This window comes from Orbilia oligospora (genome assembly GCF_000225545.1).
Source record: "Orbilia oligospora ATCC 24927 unplaced genomic scaffold scaffold00173, whole genome shotgun sequence".
Lineage (NCBI taxonomy): Eukaryota > Fungi > Ascomycota > Orbiliomycetes > Orbiliales > Orbiliaceae > Orbilia > Orbilia oligospora.
Window position 1 is genome coordinate 148,604 of NW_011645730.1, and position 18,816 is coordinate 167,419.

Below are 18,816 nucleotides of genomic sequence, written 5' to 3' on the forward strand. Positions count from 1 at the left end.
TGTAGTAACAGAATCGCTGGTTATTCGTGCTGTCTCTTCTAATATACCTCTCCATGGTTCATTTAGCGCGGGAAGCTTGATATCTCCTAACGTAAGCTCTCAAATCCTTTCCCTCACAGGCAGGGCACCCAGCAAAATCCGGCAGAATGACTTGGGTTGCGATCAATTGAGCGGGGCTCTCCTCTCTGCCCCGCCGTGAGTTACTATGAGCGTGATGGCATCGGCACATAGTCCCATTTCCGCCGTGTTTTTCCGCTCCTTTTACAAGCTTCATACAATGACGCTCCGGGCTCCCTGGAGAGTCTCCATGCTTGCAGCCCTCATACAAGACATTGAAGATATGCGTGTGAGGTGATGGTTTAGGATAAACCTTTTGTTCGGATAGTTCTTTCGGCCAGCTGCCTGGAATCTTGAGGTCCAATTCACCTGCTTCCGGATGCTCAATAGTCCAGCACGTTTCGCAAACAGGCTCGTGTCCACGGCTAGGATGAAATAGGACTTTGACCTGTCCTGACTGTAGTCTGTAATCGAGTCCTTCGATCCCTTCGCATTGTCGCTTGTCTTGATTCATTTTGACACCAACAACATGAACTGGATTTGCAGTGCAGCCGATGGATACATGCATCGACGTAAACCAATCCTTTTGGGGATCGAATGGTTGGATTGGCTGAGTTGGTGGCTCGAACATGTCGTCGGGCTTGGTTTTAGCAATCGGCGGGGTTCGTGGTTCAGAAGTTTCGTCTGGAATTTTTTTAGGGCTGAGCCAGGCTGGAAGCTTGATGATTTTCCCAGGTACGGCTTTGTAAATCAAACTGGGCGTGATCCCGAGCCGAGGCCACAGGTGCGCGTTTTCGGAGTACCGGGCTGGATGAGTAAACCTATTCGGTTTTTGGTTGGAGTTATTGGGCCTAGGGGTTGCAATGTGCTTCGCCTGGGCCTGTCGTTTCGATGGTTTTTCGGGCGATTGAGCGAAGCTGACTGATTTTCTCTTTTTGGTAGCGGCCTTTGGGTCTGGCCCAGCGGCGTTGCCATTGCCCTCTCCCAATGGTCTTTTGATAATGGGTTTGATTGTCGACATACTTCTTGAGGACAACATGGAGACAGTGATAAGATAGACGGACTTTGTAGCGGGTGCTCTCAAAAAAGGAGATTTCAGGCGATGGAGATGGTTGATGTGGTGTAGGTGGTTGATTGACGATGGAGATGGAGTTTTACGGATGGAGGTTGTTGTTGTATGTTTATAGCGTGTGTATGAGTCTAGAAGCAAGACGGGAGCGCGCCAGAGGGTGTTCCTCTGGTGTAGCTAGGGAGTACCTTTCACTCCTCAGCTTCTCGAGATAGGTCTCCTAGCACCTTCTAGTCCAATCACCAACATCCTTGACAAGATAGTACTTTAATCCATCTACGATTAGGTACAATCGCTGGTTTTATGAATATAGTACTTTAGATATATAGCTATCTTGGTGCAGATAGCCGTTTTAACTCTAGATCTAGCTTAGTCTTGTGTTCTGGTCATCCATTCGGAACCAAAGTCCAATACGAGCTGCAGCAACGAATATATAAATTTGCAGAAATCCAATATTTATACATTTAAAGAATTGTTCAACTAAGAACGGGTGCCGACGAGGATAATATATACATTGAAGACTCTAGCCTTCCGGGGAAGGAGGACAAATATGGTATCACTTGCAGAACATAGCAAGACACTAGTCACATAGTCTGTATGCTATGGACTAAGGATTTTCCTCAATGCCTTACATTGGTCAGTAAGTAGTTCCAAAGTCTCCCAACTTAATGTTAGAGAAGATGACTGATGGCTTGGAGTTTGCGGTGATGTACTGGGGGGTAGATTCCACCTCAGTGTTGCATGGCCCTCGTCGGAGGGATTCTGGATCTCCAGGATTCTTGCCCTATATTCAAAAACGTTATCGTTAATAATTACTCTCTTCAACTAGGTTGTAAATTTATAAGTTTAGAACTTACGTCGAGCCACCACATGTAACTACCGTTATCCCACCACAGCGAGAGAGCAAGAACCATACCACGTTCCATTGCCTCTCCCATAACCTTGCTTCCTCCCCTCAACTCATTTGTTCCAGATCCACCGAGAACCTCGACTTCCTTCGCGCAGTACTCATCGCTGATAGAATCGTAGTTCAACAGACCTGTGAGATTTGCCGCAGCATTGGCAATAACAACACCGTTCTGTACATACAATCTCCTAATTTCTACGAGTTCACCTCGATCCTTTCCATCATCGGTGATAAATTGGGTGACAACAGTCATCTTCTTGGTTGAGTCAATAGTGAACTCAGGGCCGCGACCATAGAAGTTCTTAGCGCCGAGACGATAGGAGTTGAAATCGCAGCCATCCATATCACAGATTCCTTGTCTGCGGTCGTTACCAGCGCCACAATCTGGCCCAGTGCACTTGACCAAACCACGTGTAGCACATGGATGAGGAGTGAACGCAGTGGCGCGGGAGTTAGCTTCCCAAATGTCCATTTCTTGGCAACAAGCGCCGTATTTATAGTCAAAGTTAGCCTAAGAAGACACTCGTTAGAATGTTTGGCCTCGAAAAAAATAATAAACTTTGATATTGGGTCTATTTTTCCACTTGCCTTGCCACCAATGAAGTTCTGCTTAGGGCACTGTGCATCACAGTAGCCGGTACCGTATGTTGCTCCGGCAGTGTTGCTCTTGTCATTGCGTTCGCCCGAGGCAGACATTTCGGAGAAGTACTATTCTCTTCGTTAGTCTTCATTCCAAAACAGAATATCTCAAGCTTAAAAGGTACTAACGAGGGCTCCATTTGTTCCGCAAGGAAGATTCGAAACATCGACATCATAAGTGAACTCCTTGTTTAGCATGCGGAACTTATAATAAGTTTGCGCATCCTCTTTAAGAAGATAAACACGGGGTGATGCCAAGCCACCAGTTGGATTGAAAAGCTGAAGGGTCAAGGCATTTCCGGATGTGCTAATACCGTAACTAGCGTAGTTGACACCTTCGACTTCGCAATTGGCCGCGCATTCGTCTGCTTTCTTGCATGTGGCAGCATTGAAAACACCGTTGTTGACACACGGGTCATATCTAGGTTGAGGTCAGCACAGGACGAATCATTTGTGTTGGGCTTTGTTGTAATTTTCATCAGGCTACAAGGAACTCGTGCTGTAACCAAGGGAGGGCCACCCTCGCGCGGGTAATGATATACTTTCGATGCGGTCAAGATTCCATACTGCTCTTGGTGCGAGATGCATATGGGTTCGACTTACCCTCCTTTCACGTGGTGCCATCGGTATTGCGAGTCCAAGACAACCTTCGTGTTGATGGTTTTGCAACCGCGGCCGGTAGCACAGGTTTGAATAGGAAGAAGTGGGTGAACTTCTGGAGTGAGACTACCAGGGATTTGAGCGAGCGCTGGAGACGCCGCCAACAGGGCAAGAACAACTCGATGCATTGCGGGCTGGGAAGAGAATGTGAGTAACTATACAAGTTTGTACCCCGTGCTTTGCTCTCCTTCACTTCATTTATTCAACTGGTAAGGAGACATTGGGGTTTAAATACATTTCGAACCACATATTACTCTTCTAAATTTGATTATAAAGCGGCTGGAAGTTTATATTAAGCAATTGCTAGCCCGCAGACGTGGGTCGTCGGCATTTGTGAGCGATTCCCGTCGAACATGTGGGATACACTTCGATCTAGATATCGACGCAACCCTGCATTCGAATTTAGAATAACACCTGATCCATGAATATCTACAAGGGGATAACAGACTAGGTACATTTTATATCGTCTGGGATGGGGGAGGTCCAGTCACCCGGGAACCGTATCGCATTAATCCGACGAATTCTTACATGGAACCAACGCATCCTCGGGCCGTAGTAGTGTGGTAATTTTGGAATAGCTTTTGGTGTTGAGATACGAATTGCCCAGGATAATTTATCCGTTCAGGAAAAATTGCTAAGCGACCCAATGTTATTGGTGAAATTTTTAGCCCTAATTTCGAGGCTATTATCGGGCTGGTAGCCATCTGGAAGTTTCGTCGAAGCCTTGCATGCATACGCATGGTGCTGTTCACGTTCTTACAAAACGATACAATGTTATTTCGTAACATCTACACCCCAAACTCATAAAAACATCCAGGATTAATTCAAGCAGTGGGACCTGAAGACTAGGAGAGGTGTGAGAAACACCATGACCGTTCGATTACGTATCAGTAGAGTATCAAGATATTATAACCCAAGAAGATTTGTCTCTCAATTGATAGAAGCGCCATGCATCATATTAGCGGGTGCACATTATCAGCTACAATCAACATGCAAAATAGTATCCCTCGTGGCGTTTTAATCCTTGTATATTTATCATTGAGCCTTTTCGCAACCTTCCAGGTCCCAGGATATTTTGTGGCATCCTTGAGCCCCGATGGAAACCTTGGATTCTAAGATCGTATTTCTGGGTAAATCCTCTGCAATTTCCAGCCCAATACTCCGAGTAGTCTAACCTCTTCCTTCCAATGAATGTGACATTCATGGCCCGCGGCAAGAGCCGAGAAGTCCGTATCCCAAGACCGCTAACAGCGTTCTTTTGTCGTCTTTGCGATTTTTGGCTCAACTTAATGAGTGCGTTGGGATCGGAAGTATTAGACTATATCAAATAAAAGGGGAACATTCCACGGGCTCTTAGGTTGGGGCGATTCATATGTCTTAACTGCTGGATAGAGCATCTTAAAATTTAAAACTGTCCCCGAAAACCCATCAAAAACCCCTACGGTACTAACTGTATTAGTACTAGGTATCTACTAAATAACGAAGTACTTATCCAACTCTCAACAATTGCAAACCTGCCGATTATCGAACTGTTTACTCGACTGCTAAGGACTTGCCGATAAATTGCTTACCCAACTACGACTACGTGCTTGCCAATTATTGAATTTTTTACTGAATGATGAGAGCACCAATCAGTGACCTACGTGATTGGCCAAGCGTGCCTGTTAATATGTTAGTAACTACCTTATAGCTTGGCTAGTAAGTAGTCCAATAGCGGGCAAGTAGTTCAGTAACTGGCCGGCGTGCCTGTTGGGTAGCCAATTCACTAGCAGGCGTGCTAGCAACTAAGTATACTCGCTGGTAACTAGATAAATAGTTCACTCATATAAGCATAGACGGGCCGATAGCTAGGTAGAAAGTACTGGCTAGCAGGTAATTCAGTAACTAATAAGCAGTTTACTAGTAGGAACGCTTGCTGGTAGCTACTTAGATATATTATAATTCAGTAGTCAACACGCTAGCAACTGGATGTATAAGCAAAAAAATAACAAAGGTGTCATTGTAGTTTATAATTAGACTTATGATTATAATGTAGCCGATGACAGTCAGATTTAAATACCGCTGCGCCATAGGCAGCTAATAAGCCTTTAGCAGAAGTCAAGATCCATCATTACCTCGCGCTTAACGATTCTTCGTTAGTAGTAGCACCAAGACCCAAAACTTCCCAACTTCATAGCAAATATAATTATAATAGTGATATCAATAAAACAATCACGATTTTGCCATCGACTGTTTTCCTTGTCTCGGAAACCAGCCTGTCCCTGGCCTGGGGGGCAATGTTTTCCCGAGAATCTTATATTCGAATAACTGGGCAGACATTCAGTATTACAAGACTTTCCACAGCTTAGGATAGTGCCGTCGGGCCTCCTTCTTCAACATTGTTTTGGGTAGCAAACGAGGCTTGCAGGCATAAGAAACAGTCTTTCAAGCTTTTTGCGTAATCTTAGACTAAACAAATCCAGATCTGGACAGATACCCAATTCGTAAGAGTGACAAGGATATCGATCCTCGCAACACGAGCAGATGCATGCCTTAAACCGTAGATCATATCGTTGTCAGCAGAGCGCTATACTATATCTGTTTCGTAGTATTCGAACAATGCTCTTGTGAAGCCATTTTCAAAAATAATTTTGTGTGTTAATTTAACATCAGCAGAGCTAGTACGTACCTATCGAAGAATTCTGGAATTGTTTATCGATCTACTATTCAAGAATAATTAATAACGATCTAGCGCTCGGGATCTCGGCATCGACCCACATGTTAAAACGTAATAAGATCCCGACTTAGCCTATTGACCCTTCTGCGGGGTGAAAAGACATTGAAATCCCAACCAATGTCTCTGAAATAGCCAAGCCTAACCAGCCATTATCTCTAATCAAGGGATTCCTACAGCGAAATCTAAATCAACCTGTTCAAAAATCCTAAAATACCTGCGGTGATGCAACAGGTTCCAGGCAACACCAAACAAAACCATCGGCCTCCTAACGATTATGAGCTTAAACGAGATACCCACTACTGTTCTAGGCTAGTCAAGTCGTTTGAAGTTCAAAAGTAACCCGATACAGGAAGGTACTACCGCCTTAGGAAAAAACGGGGTTGAAAGTTTAAACCTAAAAGGGATAGCCTCCAACACTCATTTTTCAATGGCTGAAACCACCAGGACTTCACACCCGTAAACCTTTGGACCATTTTTTTTTACTGTGCTGCTGTGCCTCATATTCCGACAGCGCCAGCACAAAATTGAGCGAGGCTTTCGTTTAGTGGTACCTTGCAGGGGATAGTTTACGTTATCTTTTTGAATTTGATGGAACACTAGAACAACAATCGTTAACCCTCAGGTACCTTGAAACCAGCAAAAGCATGTATCTTCGCACGGTTTACATCATGCTTGGAACATTCGGTGACGATGAATGCCCTTGGCAAAATTTCGAAAAAGGAACCGACTTCATTTGATGGAATATATATATCCTGAACAGCTGCAGATGATTTTCTGTCTCTCATCTTACATCAACATCCTGTATCAATCCAAGTATCTCGCATTCTCTTCGACGCATTCAATTCTTCTCGCGGCTGGACCGTCCCATTCATTCGCTTCTTCATTCTTTTCTTTATTACAGTTTATTTTTTCGGCCAGCAATTGATTTGCGCCTCTTCCTATTAAACTTAATTTTTCAGCCAAATCTATAAAAAATGCGTGTCTCTACTTTCTTGGGAGCTCTCGCTCTTGCCGCTGCCGTCAACGGATTGCCCGTAGCCCCAGCCGCTGACATTGCTGGATCTCACTTGACCGCACGTCAAATCCCTCAACTTGATAACATCAGCAATATCGTCACGGGTATAACTGGCGGCATCACTGGATTTATCAATGCCTTCAAAACCATTGGATCCGCTTTCGGTGGTATTGGTACGACGCAGCCGATAGCACCACAAGCCCCAGCATCTCCTCAGGCTCCAGCCTCTCCTCAAGCTCCAGCTACTCCTCAATTCCCCCAACAACCCGTCGCGCCACAGCTGCCGCCACAGACTTTCCCTATTCAGCCCAACACTGGTAGCCCTATCGGTATCCAAGGCCCTCGTGTTTAACATTTCGGACGAGATATAGAAAAGACGGGCTTCACCAAAAGGGCGGCCGAGATAATTCCAAACTCGGGTTAATTTTGAATCATGAATATTTCCTATAAAAAAAACTTCAACACCACGGTGTTCACGCCATCTTCCAATCAGGAAGTTAATGCATGCCTTGCAACATTTTAGCCTTGAGCAGAAAGATGCGATTTAATGATCTGTGTATTTGTATTTTTATTGCTTGGATATAGTATTGTTTTGTTTTTCGATGCATATGTTTGGTTTTGCTGCGGGCTCGTTTTAATCCATTGGCAGTAGTGGCGTCGAGGATTCATTTGTATTTTATAGGACAGTTAGTACTCCTGAATTCAACTTCTTCAAACCATATCATTTAAATTTATTCACTGTGTAATCTATTTCCTTATATAATTGTGTTTTTGTGTGAGCTCTCCATATGACTGGTCCTAAATCATATATCATGAAGAATAGAGAGCTGGTTGAAAGCTTGCGTTACCCAGACCAGCTACTTCGCTCTAGATCCGTTGATAACGTTAAACGCGACTAGGTGGATGCAACATGTCCACGTATATAGGCATATGGACAATACAGATGAGTCAAATTCGGGTCGGGGCAATTTAAATCCCACTGCCGGATGTCCTAGGATCCTATAGGCGTATCGGTATGTGGAGTTTAGTTCTAGGACAGCCTTTGTCGCCAAACACCATGTTCGATCCGCTGACAAAGAAGCGCGCGACCAGCAATAAGGAAACTACTTTTCGAACACAATCAAACATCTAGGTATCTGTGGAGCTATTCCTTAGGGGGGATAATGAGATTATGTAAACTTAGCATCTCGTCGAGGATACTACGGGATAGTGGTTTCAAGGACTCGTGCTGAGTTTTGGATTATACCGTTAATGTTAGTTCTTGGCGGAAAGGAAAGAGAAAAGCGAAAAAAAAGAAAGTTTCGTGAGAACGATAACTGCTGAAAATACAGACAAAACTAAGCTTATTCCATGTGGAGCAGGAATACGAACTAGTTGCGTGCAGCGTTGGGTTTTACAATAGGGACGGCAGAGCCGACATAGCAGGCCTGCAGGGATCCAGTCTGGGAGGCTGTGGCAGGGATGAAGCTTCGAAGCGACCGTGTTACTGCACCTGTTCTGCGTGACGTTGGGCACAAAACAACGGATGTCGGCCTCGATCTATCGCGAGACGGCAAACCGTCGTTAACTTGTCCGACTGAGCCTCTTTCGCCTGAAGAGTTAACCCTTCCAGTTTCGTTTCCACTAATAGTATCATAGCACAGACGATTAACATTCCCTCATCCCAAGGCAAGGCTTGCATTTATACTGGCACATACTAGCATATATATTGTTCAAGATGAACCCTCCTTCGCAATTATGATCTTACTGTGTAAGCTGATATCATGATCGTTGGTTCTAGACCATACCATTGCCATTTTCCGAGATATTTTGACTTCAATTACCGGTATACGGGAGATACTTATATCTTCAAATCCTTAGCTTAAATCTGCGCTTCGATGCATATGGGAATAAGACGATCTTAAAGCCGTACCTATCAGAAAAAGATTCCAACGTCATGTTGCAGGTGGATGGTGACAGGGACTTGGAAAAATGTTCTTTCTAAGTTTAAGGCTGAGAAGAGACCCAAACTCCTGGCTCTTAAGCAAGATCTCATTCGCTCTCGCCCCAAAGTTTCCCCGAATGTGGGTCCTGATTACCTAACCCCTAAAGCCATTAAGCCCGTCTACCGTTGCTAAAGGTTCAAAAGTCTAACCTGTAGGAGCGGGCTTCGGAGACCAAATTAACAACGAATTGTTCTTGGTTTATTGGGCACAATTAACAATTGGAATTAATTAGACTTAAGCCATACTTAATTGATTGCCTTTTGAATGACTCAAGCCTTCGGGCATTATGTTTCCCCTTGTGAAAGTGTCGTTTACCGTATATTACTCAGCATGTATGCACACAGGCTTTGTAATCACCCCGTTTCCAATTTTCCAACAAGCAACACCATACACTATAATATGAATATGGCCAATAAAGTTTAAGGATGCTGAATTTTTACTTTTTATGGTCACCACACACACAGGAGGGAAGCGGATGAAGCGGGTTTAACTAAGATTTGTTTAGAAAAAGATCAATGATAGAGGTGAAGCGGCAGTTATCAGTTAGCCCGGATTGGAAAAACGTGTCCTTGCACATTCGTCAGCAACACCGATCCGATATTGGAAATCTAGTCCTATGTAATCAATCAGTCTCACTGAGACAATGAATGAACTGGAATGAAAGCGATATCGTACATCTTTATCTATAAAACTGTCGGCCGTCGATGTCATTCCTCCTTGGATGAACAATATTGTTAACCGGGTTATCAATTCATTGATAATATACTCTTTGCGGGCCGGTGAAATATATAAACTCAGCAACATTTCTCAATCTCAACCTAAGAATTTTCCTAGTTAACCTATTATCTACCTTTATTCTTTTTCTCGCTAGTCTAAAGCCTCTTCAACAAAAAAACTAAATTATAAAATCGAGATCAAATATAAAAAACTCCATTGGTTTCTCTCAGGATCAAATCTCACGCCATAAAGAGAAAGGAAGGAACTAAAGCCCACAACTAGGGCACTACATTAAAAATGTCTGCGCCAGTTACAAGACAAATATCTATCAACCCTGTACCAGAGAACAACGCTCCCGACGCATCGCGGTTACAAGTTCCCAGAGATGAAAAGGAATCATCGTCGGAAAAAGATGCATCTGGCACAGCAACACCCTATAGCGGTAGCGAATCTGGGAGGGATCCGGAAAAGGTCGGCGAGATTTCTGAGGACCCCGACCAAGTACGATCAATTCATGGTGTAAAATGGTTTATTGTAATCGCCGCCATATTTTCAACGGCTTTTCTTTGTAAGTTTCCATCGCAATTATATTAATCCATATTCTATAGATCTAGCTACTGCAGAGTATATATTTGTTATAGTTAAGCTAATATACATGTTAATATAGACGGTCTCGATAACACCGTTGTTGCGGATATTCAACCACAAGTCATCGATACATATGGAGACCTAACAAAGCTTTCTTGGCTTGGGTCTGGCTTCCCACTGGGCTCTATTGCAACTTTACTAGTTCTTTCTAAAATATATGGTATATTTAATACCAAGTACCTCTACATTGCTAGCATAGTCTTGTTTCTGGGAGGAAGCGCCCTTTGCGGTGGCGCTCCTACGATTGAGGCTCTCATTGTGGTATGTCTTGGAAATCCAGTCGCCATACTAATTTGATGTATATATAGATGCTAATAGATCGAACTTTATAGGGTCGTGTAATTGCTGGTGCCGGTGGACAAGGGATGTATCTTGGTCTGTTGAATTTCCTTGCGACTCTTACAACAATTCGCGAACGTCCAGTATACAACGGGCTTGTCGGCCTAGTTTGGGGGCTAGGAACAGTTCTGGGACCCGTAGTTGGCGGCGGTTTCGCAAGTTCCAGTGCAACCTGGAGATGGGCCTTCTATATCAACCTTGTTTTGATTGGAGCATTTACTCCAGTTTATATCTGGATTCTGCCCTCTGTGCAACCCGACGAAACAACCTCAGCAAGAGAAAAACTCAAACAACTCGACTATGTCGGCGCTCTTCTAAGTGCTGGCATGTGGAGTACTTTCGTCATGGCTTTCACTTTTGGAGGTGCCCAGTGGGCTTGGGACGATGGTCGGACCATAACAATGTTTGTCGTTTTTGGAGTCCTCCTCATTGCCTTCGTTCTTCAACAATACTTTACGATTTTCACCACACCAGAGAATCGAGTGTTCCCCGGCCAGTTTCTCCGTCGTCGCTCTTTTGTTCTACTCTATATCCTCACTTCTACACCTGCCGCCGGTGTCTTCGTCCCCGCTTACTTCATCCCACTCTACTTCCAATTTTCAAAAGGTGATAGTGCCATTGATGCAGCCGTACGATTACTACCATTCGTTGTTCTCTTGGTCACATTCGTCATGCTTAACGGCTTCCTTATGCCTGTATTTGGATACTACATGCCATGGTACGTTTGGGCTGGTGTCTTCATGCTCATTGGCGGTAGTCTCATGCACACAATCACTCCAAATACATCCACCGCAGCCGTCTACGGTTACTCCATCCTTATCGCTGTGGGTGCAGGTGCAGCCTCCCAGGTAGCATACTCAGTCGCCCCAGCTAAAGTTCAACCGCATGATGTCCCTTCTGCAATCGGTTTCATGAACCATGCCCAAATCGGTACTATCGTCATTTCCCTAACAATCTCGGGAACAATCTTCCAAAATGTCGCTTTCACATATCTTAAAGATGCTTTAAAGCAATACAATTTTCCCGAAGAGGCCATTCGTGGAGCCATTGCGGGTACTCGTAGTCAGTTGTTCGGCGAACTGACTGAGGAAGCAAGAGCAAGCGCTATTGATGCTATTGTGCGGGCTATGGGCCAGGTTTACATTCTCGTCATCACGGCTGGCGCTGTAACCCTTGTGACTTCAGTCTTTTTGAAGAGAGAAAAGTTGTTTATGACAGCTACTGCGGCATAAAGTTTCAAATGTTGAACAAGAAACCCCCAAAAATAGTGGAGGGGGGGATTGCACACTGAAATTTCAACATAAACGATAAGAACGGAAGGGTTGCTGAAGTATAGATTTCTTTTGTTATGCATATATATGGGCGGGATTTCACTTTTGGTATACCTCAATGCATGTTTCAATTTATTTTTTATGACTTTATTTTTTATTACTATCTGATTGTATTGGTTAGAAAGCGAGGAATATTATGTATCTACGAATTATAAGTCATGTAAATATAAAATAATAGTACAGTTAAGCATTAATATGTCACCTTATGGGCAATAACCAGATTTTAACAGAGCAGTTCATGCCGGAATTTAATATTATAACGAGATTTTTGTGACCCGAGAGTTAGACGAGGGTATGATGGGACCGTTCTTGGGTAAGATTACATAACTTCGATGAAAATAGACACAAACTTGACAAGATATCTCATGACATCAAACAAAAGATTAAACCCGGAGGCCCCGGCCATTAGAGCCTCTCTGCACCGCAGACTTGCGAAAATTCGTTGACGAGATATTCGAAAGAAAACTTGAAGCAATTAAATTTATAAGTACCATGATAGTATGAATTAATGACATAACTCAAGAAAAAAGAGCCAAAACCTCCGAGTAGCTACGCATTTGGAGGCAAATAACCCCGTGGCGCTAAGACTGTACTATAGACGATACTCCGATGCCGTTTAACCGATAGAAAGGTGGATTTATTGTCTGTGTGACAGACCTCAGTCGTTAGGTACTGTAATATTCCAATGAAAGATTTAAGAACCCGTCTTATCATCAAGTAACGGGGATACGAGGGGTATAATCGGGAAGAGGGGAATTGAACATACAGCAGAGCCAGTTCAAGATCACCATGGATTCTGGCTTTAAGAGTAACCTCAACATCCAAGTTGAGATCGAGCCTCAATCTCAATGTGTCCTTCTTCGAACCACCTTCACCACCAGTCAAACCTTTGGCAACACCGCTAACAGCACCAGTGGCGCCACTCAATGTGTCTGAAACCTGACCTGTAACTTGACCAACTTGATTTCCGAGCTCTCCCACAGGTTGCAATGCTTGGCTTTGGCCTTGACGACCTCGGTTTCGACGCGGACCTCGTCTTCTCGATCTCGAGCGCTGGCGAACTTCGTCTTCGCTGTATTCTTCATCTTCAGAAGGAGCGGTTGCGGTCTTGTTCTTTTCGGGATCCATTGTGATTTATCGATCTTTGAATTTTTGATTAAAGCTGCTCTCTGTGGACACTGACGTGTTTTCAGAACCGTGAGATTTGGTGGTGAGGTTTTTAAATTATTTTTCTGCAACTTAACTCGCTGAGTGTAGGAAGAAAATATAGAAATTTCTGAGGACTTTGGATTAGTTTATCCAAAATAAATCTGGTATATAAGGGACCGGAATAAACCTGAATCTTTTCTGGCTCTAAAATCGTATCTTCGAATTTTATTCTATGCATGACGATCATAGCTGCTTGACACGACGTCATAGGGGCCCCGTCTTCCTACTAGACGTCACAGTGAACATAGTGCGTCACGCCTGAATCAAAAATGATGATTATACCAGGCGAATGAAATTTATTCATAGGAACAGTTGATCATATCATGGAAAGTATTGAATTCATGGCCCTACATCTTGTCATGCAGGATTAGCGGAATGTACAAATTTCAGGGGGCCAGTGGAAGATGTTTTCTTGAATGTGGCACCTGAAAACCTGCACATGGGCCGGCGAGGCTAGGTTAGGTTGAGGCGTACGTCAGAATCTTGAGATCTGCTGTGGGGATATATCCGTTTTCCTAGCCTATATTCGACATGGGTGTTTGAGGTTCCTTGTTGGTGGGTGGGTCGCGTATTCTTGCCTTGAGATTTGTCCAATAACAAGCCACATCTAGTCAGCTTGATGAGGATGATATCACCACACATACTACATTTCCATCAACTTGACACTAGGACATCGTCCTTTTTTCCTTTTCTATGAAAATCTTTTGACCTCTCCCAATACCATATCCGAGTTTTCCATTTTTTTGTTGTTGTGACATTGTTGCGCTGGTATCGCCAGCCCTTCGCGGACATGGACACAATAGGACTACTCATTATATCCGCAATCCCAACGGTGATCGGCGTCACACAGGCTTTGAGATTCAAGGAGAAGGCAGACGAAGAAGCAAAGAAAGGACCAAAGTGGTTTAATCTGCTTTGTGTTACAGCAAATGAAAACGATTCCCTTTATGGGGGGAAGATAGTCTTAGTTGGAAAAAAGGTTGGTTCCAGACTGCAACGCTTCTTGGTATATTTTATTTAGATCGCTGACTTTAAATATAGCTTCTGATCGATACAAGGGAGGAAACAGATGCTTTCTTATTTAAGGGCTTATTTCACGATTATATTGGGACAGAGATCCCAGGTTTGGTGTCTCATATTGGGACGGACCCTCCAGCACTGAATTGGATATATGTAGAAGACGAAGAAGTCAAGTACGGCACCGGCTCGGAGTCAAAAGAAGGAGGGAAAATAGTGGGCCCATGGAGCTACAAAGGAGGGCTGCATCTACAAGAAAAAGCTTTGTTTTACGCCGGCCGAGAGGTTGAGGAAGGTAGATGGGAGCTTAAGTATGGTCAAAATAGCAAAGGGACTAAAGTTCTAATTGCAATGGCTACCATTCCGGATGAGGCTTCTTAAGTTTTTCCAAGATACAGATCCGACAGCCTACCCAGTGTAAATAATATGTAACTTATTTTCAATTTTCCACTGAGTAATTATAAGATTTCGGAAGTGTCTAAAGACCGGTTCTAGGTATAATTGCATATCCCAAGGTTCCCATGGTTACTTTCCTTGAGGTAATTTAATTTAATTTAAATCGAAGCGTAAACAAATTTGATTTGGACAATAATATCGCGTAGATATCCTGTGTAATTGGACAAATGATATTCAGATAATTAGAACTAAGTACTAAACCCCGTGCAACCAAATGAAAAATGTCAGTGCCCCATGTCCTGAACTGGGGAAAGGCTTTCTGAAAACAAAATAAGTCATAACAGTACTAAGACTAGAGTCATAAGTCGTAATGCTCAATTTTTAAAATCACACAATCTCTCCTAATAACCGGGTGAGCTTAATATCAGGACCCCCATTTATTTCTTCTTGCCAGTAACAGAGTATCCCATAGCATTAAGGAGTTTGTCGATGCGGAGGCCTTGGAGAACTTGAGTGAGGGCACCTCCAAGTCCAAGCGCATTCAAAATATTTGCAAGCAAGTTCAAAACACCGGCAACAAGCAGACCGACAGCACCGAGGATTTGGAGGAGTGGCTCTGAGAGCATGCTGAATAGAGGACCAAGCTCACTCTTGGCCTTTGGCATTCCTTCAATTGCCTTGCGACCCTTGTCAATTGTAGCTTGAACGCGGGTGCTCAACTCTTGGCAACCGTCAATGACCATCTTTTCATCGGCAGAGGCCTGAGCATCCTCAACGTGGCGCTTAGCAAGACGCTCGAACTTATTGTCGGGGTCAAGAGCCTTAATTTGGTCCAAGGTTGACTGCATAACTGAGTGGGCATTCTCAATGAGGGGCTTCATCTTGCTAACGAAAGCGTCCTCATCTAATTCGTTGTTCTCTTTCTTTTTCTCGGCCTCGTCAATCGTTTGGTCGATCATATCGAGGAGAGGCTTGACTTTGTCAAGCCCCTTGTCGACAATTTGTGCCATGCGCTTCATGACTTTCGCACGCTCTTCCTCATCGGCAGCTTGTTGTTTTTCTTCTTCGGTGAGTTCTTTTGGTACCTCCCCTTCTGTTTCTTCTTTGCCGTCCTTTTTTACTTCTGGGTTCTCGACGTTTTCTTTACCACCGAAGTCTGAGGAGGCCTTCGAAGAGAGAGCCTGAGGCTCGAGCACATTGAGGTGCTCGCCCTCGGATGGCTGTTGAGGATTCTCGTGGACTGCGGCGCTCATACTGTCTGAAGGTGATAAAGATTCTGGACTAGATTCGTATAAAGATCTAGATTGTCGAGGAGTGGATATGTTTGTAGAAATTGGGTTTAATCCTTCAAGTGGAGGTGTTGATGGTGCAGAAATAAAGAAACTAGCAAGTGATGTTTCGTCTGAGTGATTAGATGGTGTAACTGATCCCTTATATCTAGTTGGAAGCAGTTTTGATGCTAATGATATGATTCCTCTGAACATGGTGTCGTCGTGCCACACTCTTATATGTAGTGGCTAGAGAGGGATATTGGGTGCAATTACTATAAAAGCTTTCCATGATAGAAGAGTTTAATGGAACAAGGCATATGTACATGAAAATTCAGATCATGATTTTTGATCAAAGCTCATCATCAGTGCATCATGAAAAGATCTACAGAACAACTTTTACTAGCCTGCATCAGAGTATTTCTGTGGCTTGCGAATCAGTGGCGGTCCTGATCGAAGCCCGGAAGATAGCGCTAGCGCCACCGTTATTGATGTCCACGCTTGTGACGTGAAATATACGTTATCTGTCAAAATTTTAGGTTCGTGTGGCTGCTTTGTACTATTCCACTGTTGCAGTTGGTTTGAATTCATGAAGCGAGAACGCGGAGCAACATCATGGATTTACACCCCGATCGAGAATTACCCTGAAAGATCTTTATTAACTCAGGAGGTTGCGAAAATCTCCTGGTAAAATCCTTTGATGTGCCACCATCCGCAATCCGGTAACTGATACAAATCCTGGTCAGCAATTGAGCGATCGTGTATGTACATCTCAACGGGCCGTAGAAGCCCGTGCATGGGACATTCCTTCTAGCTAGCTCCTCAACGTATTCGAGTACCTCATGCATAGATTTCTTGTTGCATTTTTACTCAGGGAAGGTTTAAACGACTGTGGGTCCGCTGCCATGTCAAGTTGCCAAGTTTTTATTGGGGAAAAAGGAATTTGGGATTTGGTTCAAACACGAGTGGGGCCGTGCGTCATATCCGCACATCCAGACGATACAGCCCATGCCGACCAGCTGCTTTCACGTCATCACGACAATTGAATGTTCCCAAACAGTGCGCTGAACATCTTAGCATGTATGTGCCCTCATGTCCGCTTAGAATCTACTGGGCTACAAGCAGGAACAAAACTAGCACTGAGTGAAGAATGGCCCCACGGGGCTCGCTAGCCACCTAAAACCCTGAATGGCGAGTGATGTCAGAGAAATATCTATATGATGCCTAGGTCTATGGAAATTTAGTAATTTTCTAGAAAACGTTATTGCAAGTGAAGGATGTAGCTTGACTCCTTAATGTAAGATCTTTAATCTCCACGATTTGTGATATTTTCCATACTTCCAACATATTATCTACTTTCCAAACTTCAACCTCTTACAAACCCTATACTACAATCTCAAACCACAAAATGACTGATACCCAGAAAACAGAAGAGTGGGAAGGCCCGCCTCTAGATCAGGAAGAAGAAGAAGGCAGTCAAGGCAACCCACAACCAGAATCAACATCTCCGGCTAAGGAAGAGGACAGCGCTTCAACCATTCAGAATCGAGATTCTGGCGGCGGTGAAGGAGAGCCGACGTCTCAAGCTCCAGACCCAGGAGAAAACAAAGAGAATATCAGAGAAAATAGTGGCGAAGAGGAACAGCAGTCAAGTGAAAAGGATCCTGCTAAAGGCGCAAAGGGTCAATCGGAAAATAGTGCCGTCCCCCGCGATCGAAGTCGGTCGAGGCCTACCAGACGTCTAAGTACCAAGCCGTCCAAAATGGGCAACGACCAAAAGGATGATGGGAATGCCAGTACAACGGCAGTATCGAGTCCTGATAAATCCCAATCCTTCCCACCTGTATACGAGGACAAAGAGGCTGCCCATAAAGGACAACTTGTGAAGCGCAATCGTCGCCGCAATAAAAAGTCCGGCTACGAGTCGTCTGCTACGGAAGATATGCCTCTAAGGGAACGACAGTACCCCCCTCAACAGCAAATGCAACAACAGCCAGAACCGGGGAAGAAAAGCGATCCAATCAGGCTTCGGTTGGACATAAACCTTGAAGTCGAAGTGGAGCTTAAGGCTAGGATTCATGGCGACCTCACATTATCTCTTTTGTAAGTCGGCACTCCTCCCCCTGCTACCGACATCAACCACATATTCACAGCATCACCTTCTTCATCTATTCAGCTAAATTTAGCGGAATGGAAGAAAAAGAACGCTGCTAACTTGGGAGCATTTTGTGTATTCAATACCCAGGTCATAAACTAATATAAGTTTCAAAGTTAGCGCGTAGTTCTTGAATCGCGGAATATCCCGCGCGGCCTCGACACTGCCCAATCTTTGAAGTTTGTGTTAGAATATCCTAATGGAGTCGGAATCTGTGGTTTCAACTCGTAATCTTCGAACTGGTTATAGTACCATATCTGTTTTAATGAGAACTGGCTGAAATGTCTTTGCTCAAGTATGCTTTTCAAATTTGCTCGGACTTATATTTGGACTTTTTAGGTTCCTTTCTTTTGGCTTTCGTTTTTTCCTTTGTCGTCTTGAATGCATGTTCGAACCATCCCTCATTTCGCAAAACCTGTCTTATTTCACCTTAAGTAGTCATTATGCTTCTTATCCATAAGTTAGTGAAGGCGCTAAGTATTGTTTCATTTCCGGCAAGCCGTTCCGATTTTAATATCATGAAATATTAATATATGCATGCTAAAATTCTTGCGAGCGTAGTTTTACAAAATTTGGATGATTAAACGTGATCTGAGTTCTAGCTGCTAAAGCCACCACAGCAGTTGGAATCAACCGGGATAAACAGAATCGGGAGCACTGCCATCAATGTGACATTGTTAACTATCGT

General features: G+C 43.9%; 9 protein-coding genes across 9 annotated transcripts; 4 read left to right on the plus strand and 5 right to left on the minus strand.

The window, feature by feature from the left end:
- Positions 1 to 58: 58 nt before the first annotated feature.
- On the minus strand, positions 59 to 1,078 carry AOL_s00173g40 (uncharacterized protein; the record flags this gene model as incomplete). The annotated part of the gene is made up of 1 exon (XM_011127782.1): positions 59 to 1,078. One exon carries the CDS (start codon positions 1,076 to 1,078, stop codon positions 59 to 61), a length of 1,020 nt encoding a protein of 339 aa, XP_011126084.1.
- Positions 1,079 to 1,763: 685 nt separating this feature from the next.
- Positions 1,764 to 2,729, minus strand: AOL_s00173g41 (uncharacterized protein; the record flags this gene model as incomplete). Its single annotated transcript, XM_011127783.1, has 3 exons — positions 1,764 to 1,910; positions 1,984 to 2,507; positions 2,618 to 2,729. 3 exons carry the CDS (start codon positions 2,727 to 2,729, stop codon positions 1,764 to 1,766), a joined length of 783 nt encoding a protein of 260 aa, XP_011126085.1.
- A 57-nt stretch (positions 2,730 to 2,786) lies between these two features.
- Positions 2,787 to 3,460, minus strand: AOL_s00173g42 (uncharacterized protein; the record flags this gene model as incomplete). Its single annotated transcript, XM_011127784.1, has 2 exons — positions 2,787 to 3,093; positions 3,276 to 3,460. The coding sequence occupies 2 exons, from the start codon at positions 3,458 to 3,460 to the stop codon at positions 2,787 to 2,789; spliced, it is 492 nt and encodes a 163-aa protein (XP_011126086.1).
- Positions 3,461 to 7,022: 3,562 nt separating this feature from the next.
- On the plus strand, positions 7,023 to 7,415 carry AOL_s00173g43 (uncharacterized protein; the record flags this gene model as incomplete). Its single annotated transcript, XM_011127785.1, has 1 exon — positions 7,023 to 7,415. The coding sequence occupies one exon, from the start codon at positions 7,023 to 7,025 to the stop codon at positions 7,413 to 7,415; it is 393 nt and encodes a 130-aa protein (XP_011126087.1).
- Positions 7,416 to 10,062: 2,647 nt separating this feature from the next.
- Positions 10,063 to 11,984, plus strand: AOL_s00173g44 (uncharacterized protein; the record flags this gene model as incomplete). The annotated part of the gene is made up of 3 exons (XM_011127786.1): positions 10,063 to 10,333; positions 10,433 to 10,674; positions 10,746 to 11,984. 3 exons carry the CDS (start codon positions 10,063 to 10,065, stop codon positions 11,982 to 11,984), a joined length of 1,752 nt encoding a protein of 583 aa, XP_011126088.1.
- Positions 11,985 to 12,632: 648 nt separating this feature from the next.
- AOL_s00173g45 (uncharacterized protein) lies at positions 12,633 to 13,211 on the minus strand (the record flags this gene model as incomplete). The annotated part of the gene is made up of 1 exon (XM_011127787.1): positions 12,633 to 13,211. The coding sequence occupies one exon, from the start codon at positions 13,209 to 13,211 to the stop codon at positions 12,633 to 12,635; it is 579 nt and encodes a 192-aa protein (XP_011126089.1).
- Positions 13,212 to 14,082: 871 nt separating this feature from the next.
- On the plus strand, positions 14,083 to 14,690 carry AOL_s00173g46 (uncharacterized protein; the record flags this gene model as incomplete). The annotated part of the gene is made up of 2 exons (XM_011127788.1): positions 14,083 to 14,271; positions 14,334 to 14,690. The coding sequence occupies 2 exons, from the start codon at positions 14,083 to 14,085 to the stop codon at positions 14,688 to 14,690; spliced, it is 546 nt and encodes a 181-aa protein (XP_011126090.1).
- A 452-nt stretch (positions 14,691 to 15,142) lies between these two features.
- AOL_s00173g47 (uncharacterized protein) lies at positions 15,143 to 15,958 on the minus strand (the record flags this gene model as incomplete). The annotated part of the gene is made up of 1 exon (XM_011127789.1): positions 15,143 to 15,958. The coding sequence occupies one exon, from the start codon at positions 15,956 to 15,958 to the stop codon at positions 15,143 to 15,145; it is 816 nt and encodes a 271-aa protein (XP_011126091.1).
- A 1,423-nt stretch (positions 15,959 to 17,381) lies between these two features.
- Positions 17,382 to 18,080, plus strand: AOL_s00173g48 (uncharacterized protein; the record flags this gene model as incomplete). The annotated part of the gene is made up of 1 exon (XM_011127790.1): positions 17,382 to 18,080. One exon carries the CDS (start codon positions 17,382 to 17,384, stop codon positions 18,078 to 18,080), a length of 699 nt encoding a protein of 232 aa, XP_011126092.1.
- Positions 18,081 to 18,816: the final 736 nt, after the last annotated feature.